This window comes from Oryzias latipes, chromosome 15 (assembly GCF_002234675.1).
Source record: "Oryzias latipes chromosome 15, ASM223467v1".
In the NCBI taxonomy this organism is placed as follows: Eukaryota; Metazoa; Chordata; class Actinopteri; order Beloniformes; family Adrianichthyidae; genus Oryzias; species Oryzias latipes.
The window spans coordinates 21,524,028-21,531,497 of record NC_019873.2 but is presented as its reverse complement, the minus strand read 5'-3'; the positions used below and the strand labels follow the sequence as shown (position 1 = coordinate 21,531,497).

Here is a 7,470-nt window from a genome sequence, read left to right as displayed (position 1 = left end):
TGTATTCTTTAAAACATTTCCAGTGTGGTCAAATGAGCTAATATTAGAAATGTAAAATGTGAATTTCAGTGGTCCCTTTTCTTCAGCACCTTAAACAACTGACTATCCCTTTAATGAAAAAAAAATGAAAAAAAACAGAAGACAATTTTATTTGAATTGAAAAAGTGTCGCAGACAAAGGCGGTTAATTATTTAAGCTAAGAAAACAACATCTAAATAATCTATGATAGTTGTCCTAGTTTTGATGAGCACACTCCAAGTGATTTATCACTATGGCAACCGTGTCACCTTCATCCACTGAACATGTCAGTGTGATGAAGTAAATCGGCGATGTCTGAAAAAAAAAAACATTAACTAGGATTTGCCTTAAATTTTGTTTTTAACTTTAAACTCCTCCATGCTTCTGAAACTTTTTCAAAAACCACATTTCTTAAATAAAAAACTAAAACTTACCATACTGTTGTCATTTCTAAAACAAATTTATTACAACATGTAGCCTTAGTTTTTACTAATACATATTTAACTATTTTATGTAGGGTTGCTTTCTGCACTCCACCAAACCTGCAGGTTCGGTTTCTGCCTCACCCGTCCATGTGTTGAAGTCCCCTTGGGCAAGACACTCAACCCCATAACGTTCCTGGTTGCAATAGCTTGGCGCCAGTGTTCGGACTGTAACCGTGAAGCGCTTTGGGCCTTAAAGGAAGGTACGAGCTCCCTAAAAGTAAACACCATTTGCCATTTTTTACCACGTGAAAGCTTCCTATTTTCTTCAATGGTTGCTTCAATTCTCACGGTATTTCAGAGCAGTTACCGTTACATTTAGATCAAATGTCAAAGTCAAGTCAAGACTTAAAAAACCTACTTTTTTAGAAAACTCTACAAAGTAATGACTGAAACGTTTTACAAAGATGGTGATGATGATGATGATAATATTTTATTTCAGACATGTATACTTTAAAAAGGAAAGCTAGGTCAGGATGAACAACAAAACACAACAAATTGGTGACAGGGAGTGAGAAGAAGTAAAAAACCTTATACATACTCATCCCCATGCCCTACTTAAACGTATCACCACACCCATCCCACCCACAAGTATCATAGTCCTGTTCCCTCTCTAATGAGTATTCAGTTTCAGAAAAATACACGCACATAACTACACATATGTATAGATACATATACACATGGAAACATCTGACGCACATTTTTGTCATTTGGTTCCATTTAAAGCTTGTTCCTCACCACACCCATGGGCACTCCAATCAAATGTGTATTAATACATATTTACAGAAATAGGGCTGCACGGTGGTGCAGTGGTTAGCCCTCACACCTCACAATAAGAAAGCTCAAATCCCAGCTGGGACCTTTCTGTGTGGAGTTTGCATGTTCTCGCTGTCCATGCGTGTGTTTTCTCCGGGCACTCTGGCTTCCTCCCACAGTCGCACAAAAACATGCTTCATAGGTTAATTGAGGTCGTCACTAGGTGTGAGTGTGAGTGTGTAAGATTGTGTGGCCCTGCAACAAGCTGGTGACCTGTCCAGGGTGTACCCGGCCTTTGCCCAACAGTAGGCAGGCTAGGCTCTGTGACCCCAAAAGGGATAAAGCGGGTTATGAAAAATGGATGGATTTACAGATATATCACAGTTTATTTATTTGTATATATCTTTCAACAACCATATTTCTATATTTGTTCTTTAACTCATTTATGTTTGGACATTGTTATTCTGTTCCTCTCTTTAAGTCCAATCATGATTCAACCTCAAGACATCACTTAAAAAAAACATAACCTTCACCAACATTCAACCTTATATACTCATTCTTTTTTAATAATGATACGTCTATCCTTCTGTTTTGTAAAAAAAAAAAAGAAAAGATAAAAAGGTGGATTGAAACCATATCTGGTCACAGAGCAGCCTTTTGCCTGAAAGCGTTCACCCTACTATTCAATCTACAACCTTTTTGTTTTATCACACCCATAATAAGAACAGTCCACCCTAAAACAGCACAGCAGAAAAAATAATTGATAGCCTTTTAATTTTGTATGTATAATTTTCAGTTTTATTCACAGAATGAAAATATCCCATGTGTCCCAGTGTCACTGGTACTTAAATTGCCATCGAGCCTCCCTCAATCCCCCACCCCCAGCAGAAGGAGCATCCTATAGGCTAATCAGGTGGTGGTTTCAACCCAGTCTCAGCATCCGCTGCTTCCAGGAGGAGGACCACCGCCAGACAGCCGGAGCGCGAGCCGTTTTGATCCCGCCAACATGGTGAAAACGTCGGACATCGTGTGCCTTCTCGTCCCGCTGGTGATGCTTGCCAGGTCCAGCCTGCAGGCGCCGGAAGAGAAAAGCGGCAAGGAGGCGCAAAAAGCGGGGAATTTCATGGAAGACGAGCAGTGGCTGTCCACCATTTCACAGTACAGCCGCAAGATCAAGCACTGGAATCGCTTCAGAGATGTGAGTGTTGACTGAGAGAATGCGCTATCACGCTGCAAGATGCGCACTGGCGTCTGTAAGGAGCACCTTCATTAGCGCACACTTGGTGCACGACACCCTAAGAAAAGCTTTCTAATTTGTTTAAAGTGAGATTTAATCCGAAGTAGCATATTTATTATAAATTATAGCCAAGGCATGTAAAATATGAAAGAAAAAAAAACTGATTTTATTTTAATTTATGGAATAGTGTCACTGTGAATCAACCTTTATTATTCACGTTTTTTATTTATTTAGATATTGTTTTTGAGAAAAATGACACCATCATTGTACATTTTTGCTGATAACTCAAGGTTGGGATTATTAAAGTCAGAAGTGCTAATAAGAACTTTTACTAAATTCTGGTTAAATGTAAAAGTACTGAATCCATCTCATGAAGCACTCCAAACTAAAACCCTGTTTTCCTGTATGGATTCTTTGCAAATGTTCACAGACAAAAAGACCAAATCTGCTCTGCAGTGCCTAAGCTGGGTTACCTGAAATGTGTATCTCTCATCCTAAGAAATTGCACAAAGAAAAGCTTTAGGACAGAGGAGCATTGAGTGATTGGTGTGCATATGGATCTATTGAAAAGACTGAACTGGGTTACATGGATTGATTAAAGCCCGTGGGGCATGCCTGGTGATATATGGCTGTTGTCTGTGAGTGTATGGATGCAGTCCTGCCTCCAGCTCTTTGAAATGATTACTAATGATCCTGACAGGATTTGGACAGTGTACAGCAGTTGGATTAAGTTCCATTGTACTCTTGGTAATTGGGTTTAAATGATCCAGCGAGGTCTACTTCGACACGTGATGGGTCTCATTATTGGATCAGAAATGTGAGCAGCTGGACTGAGGTTGAAGATCCAAAAGACAAGCGAGGATGGGAAGGTTGGTGAGTCTTTTGGGGTCACTTTTAAACCCTACCCTGAAAACTCAATGAGGAAAATAGTAAAATTGTGTGAAATCTGACAACTACATCTCTTGTGTAGGGATTAGTTTTACTGTTATTACTTAAGAGCACAGTTTGTCCTTCAGTACACTTAGGGGGAAGTATTGAAAATTGTATGGAAAGATTAAGTCAGAATTATTGTGGGATTATAACTCTCTGGGTGCTACACTTTATTTGTTCTGATTCAGGCATGAATGACCTTCTGAATTAACCTCATCATAGTTGATGATATAAAAGGAAAAGAAAAATCCTGAAAACTAACATCCCGTCATGCACATTCCTTACCTGCTGTCACTTCCCTCAAATCAAAGCTACAACAAAACACCCTTTGTTGTCTCTTTCATGATGGTTCCTTCTAGGAGTGTGTGTTTGTTTCTGTGTGCGCACACAAAAGCATGCAGATATGGGGCTGTGTACACATATGCAAGTGCGTAAATGTGATTTAGTCGGGGCTGTTTCTGTGTGCGGCTTGTAGATTAAAGTGTGCTGATGATGAAGATGACAGGAAAAACATCAGAGAAGTGTGCCGCCAAACCTCCCCGGGGTATCGCCAATAGAAACCACTTTGATTCCAGCTTGCTGCCGTAGCAACAGCAGTCTCAGTGTTCTGCTGCTGAGACGTGGCTTGTTTCACTGGGAGTTTGATGGCTCTATTCCCTCACCAGTCCTGCTTCACGGGGGAAAGTGGAAGCATCTTTTAACAGCCACATCATTAAAACAGTGAACTTCAGCTACAAAAAAAAAAAAGCTAATGTTTTCCTCTCATTATTCTTAATGAAAGTTGCTCAATGTTAAAAGGAACCAGCATTTAATTGGCTGTGTTTCATGTTGGCCTTTGAGCTAAAAAAAAAAAAAAAACACAAAAAAAACAACAACAAGAAAATGAGCTATTCAGTCTCTAGAAACAATTTGGCTGATGCATAAATTACTGCCCATGACACAGTTATAGATAGTCAGTATATAAATTGATGTCGACTTTTACAATCCTCTGAGAGTTTATTGCCGCATATTATTAATCTTTCGGTGGGAAGCAATAATCAAAGCTGCAAACATGAAAGACTCCCCCTTTTTGCATGTAAGCACAGATGCACACAAACCCTTGCACACACCAAAAACTGTAGGCTGCAGAAAGTACACTGTAAATATTTCATGTTTATTCTTCTGCAGAATGTTAAGGCAGAATCAGGATAAGAGGATATTTCACTTCCAGTAAAAACAGCTCTCACACCTCAATTCAATCAATCTCACAGGAAGATGAGGCGATTGGATTTAACAGCGACAATCAACAAATAATGGGATGAGATACCTTCCATCCTTTAATCTGACAGGTGCAAGCAACATTTCATTACACTAATGCACCAAATCCTTGGGAAACAAAAAAGGTAAACTAGGGACAACAGTCTTTTTTTGATGTTTTCTGGGATGATAGACTTAAAGGGAATTTTTTTTTTTAAATATAAAGATGAAATTTTTCTTACTGTATTTGAAGAATTATATGAAACAGATTAAGTTAAGTTTGCAGTGGTGCTCCATTTTATGTCTACTCAAAAGAATGTCAAATATGTTTTTTAAAATCATTTTTGCTTTGTCTATTATTTACAGAAATGTAGAAATGACTGGAGGGAGTTTGTCTCTCCTCAGCCACTCACTTGCATTCTCAGTGTGGGTGATAATACCAAAATCTTGTTCTTTTGTTGTTTTTCTGGCATAACTCCTAAAAACAACCTCAGCAGTGGATTGCCTCTTTTTAAATAAACCAAACTGAAATAAAAATAAATGTTCTTTTTCCAAAGTGCATCAGCTGAAATCATTATGAACCATTTCCTATTTTGGTTCAAACGTTTGCAAAGTTGGATATCACTGGAAAGATTTTTATTAAAAAGTAGAGTCATATTTGAAAACTACGAACAGCCAGTAATAATTGTGACTTACTCTTAATGAAAATAAAACTCACAGTTATTTACATTTGCTGTGGATATTGAAAATGTTTTACTATAATTATGATTATATAATGATAAAAAAGCATACTATTAAAGAATTTAAAATTTTTAAACAAAGAAATGACCTATAAGAGTAATAGGTACAGTGGAAGGAAATAACATGTCTTAATGTAAACATTATTATCATATTTTTGCTCATCTTAGAAATTAGAAGACAGAGTCAGTCTTGTCGCAAGTGATAGCCAAATTTAAATAAATCTAAAAAAATCTGTTTTATAATAAACTCAGTCCTTTAAATTCTTAATTTTTGGATCAATTCATATCAGAAATTTGATGACAACATTTTATTTCATACAATCTGTTTTAAAAAAATTAACTTTTGTTGGTCATGAAATACAATTTTCTCATATTTATTGATTCAAAATGAACAAAGGAGGATTTTGAAATCATAGAATTATAACAACAAAATGCAAGTCTACAGTCATTATTGCATCAAAGAAGTAGATAAACTCCCAAAAAATGATAATAATGTTATTGCTTCTTGTAATTTTTCAGAGAACCTAATGCTGGTTTTCTCTGTTGATGGCATTCTTCCTGTATTCCAATGTTGAATCCCTATAAATGGTTCATTGTTTAAGGTGGGATCTTTCCCTTATCTCCCTCTGTGTCTGTGTTGGTAAAACCTTCTCCTACAAACAATCATGTTTAATCCATCCGGGTCCAATTCTTTCTGCACCTGTTCTCTGCTTGATTCAATTTTAATGAGCAGAAAACCTTCTCTGCCCCCCAAAAAACATCAGAACTCCCCATCGATGTCACTGGATTAAATATGTAGAGCGGTGAAAAGTGTTTGCTGCTGGTTCTGACAGGTCTCTCTGAGTCAGGTAACACCATTCCCTTTTCTTTAATGTATCATTGGCTCTGTTGCTCTTATTCACCAACTTCAGACCGGCAAAATTAGACGTCTTTGTTTCTGTGGGTTTGGACCTCTCTTTTATCACTGCATCATGGCACACAGAGAATAACTGTGGGTAACGGTATCTGTATTATCAGAGCCAAATACTCCATTAAAGACTGCCCAGACAAACAGTAAATTATCAGCACCAGCCCTTTGCGCAGTCTGGCAACAACTCTGTGGTGTGCCGTGATGTTAGGAGCAACTGCCACTGGTGCATTAATGCTATGAATGATAATAGCAGCTTATCAGAATTTCATTAGGCTACCTAGTCATGGTTTGCGCTGACATGATTCATTCCTTATCATACTCCAGATTCTTTTTGTAACTGAACATCCAGAGCTCTGTGGAATAGCAGATGGACTGCATATTAATCACATCCAACTGTTCTGGGATGGTCAGCGTGGTTGTTCAGGGCATAGATGAACTACCAGCTCTCTGTGGGGGGGGCGGCTTTGGCAGGCTCCCAGGGGTGTAGGTGGGCTGTAATTGAGTAGACTAAAAGAAATCGGCTTTCATCCTTCTGAATTGCTGCTGCTTTTAGAAAAAAAAAGAAGAAATAAAAAACAAGATCTGCCACTGCTGAAGGGCAGAGGAGTCATAAAGAGAAAGCATGAATGTCATCTTTTTTAAGAGGTGTAATTGTTTGCAATACTGAATTATTAGTTTATTTTATGCATGTGTGGGTGTGATAAAGCTACACACAGCGTAAAATGTTGCTGTTTTCTTATAATTGAAAGCCTTTCAAATGAAATTGCAATCACAGGTGAAGTGTTTTAAATGAAAAATTGAAAGATAAATTAAAAATAAAAATCCAACATATATCTATAAATGTTTAACATTCCTTCCGACAACAACCAGAAGTCTCTTTGTTGTCCATAAATACATACAGCCTTCGTGATATAGTTCATATTTGTTGTTTATGGTTTGTTTTTAACCTGAATTTATGGACAGGTTTTGTAAAGGCTCCCAGTATAGCAGCTTTCAGTGCTGTAAATTCCACTGGGCATAATCACAGCCGGTGTAGAACGAGTTCCTCCAGGAACTGATGCTGATACAAAAGGATTTGATTAGTACTATTGGGAGAAAACTGGCAGAAAATTGCAGCATAAATCAAATCATTTATGCTCCAGAGAGAGGACTTGCTGGGAA

The 7,470-nt window shown here is 37.7% G+C and overlaps 1 protein-coding gene across 2 annotated transcripts in view; it reads left to right on the top strand.

Moving 5' to 3' along the window:
• The first annotated feature begins 2,179 nt into the window (after nucleotides 1–2,179).
• Nucleotides 2,180–7,470, top strand: part of LOC101155377 (testican-2) — a 29,214-nt gene continuing 23,923 nt past the window's right edge. The window contains exon 1 of one of the 2 annotated variants that reach the window (XM_004077112.4): nucleotides 2,180–2,454. In XM_004077112.4, the coding sequence (XP_004077160.1) occupies nucleotides 2,263–2,454 (192 nt within the window). In that variant the 5' untranslated portion in view covers nucleotides 2,180–2,262. The remainder of the gene's footprint in view (nucleotides 2,455–7,470) is intronic. The other variant, XM_004077111.4, reaches the window with a different exon arrangement.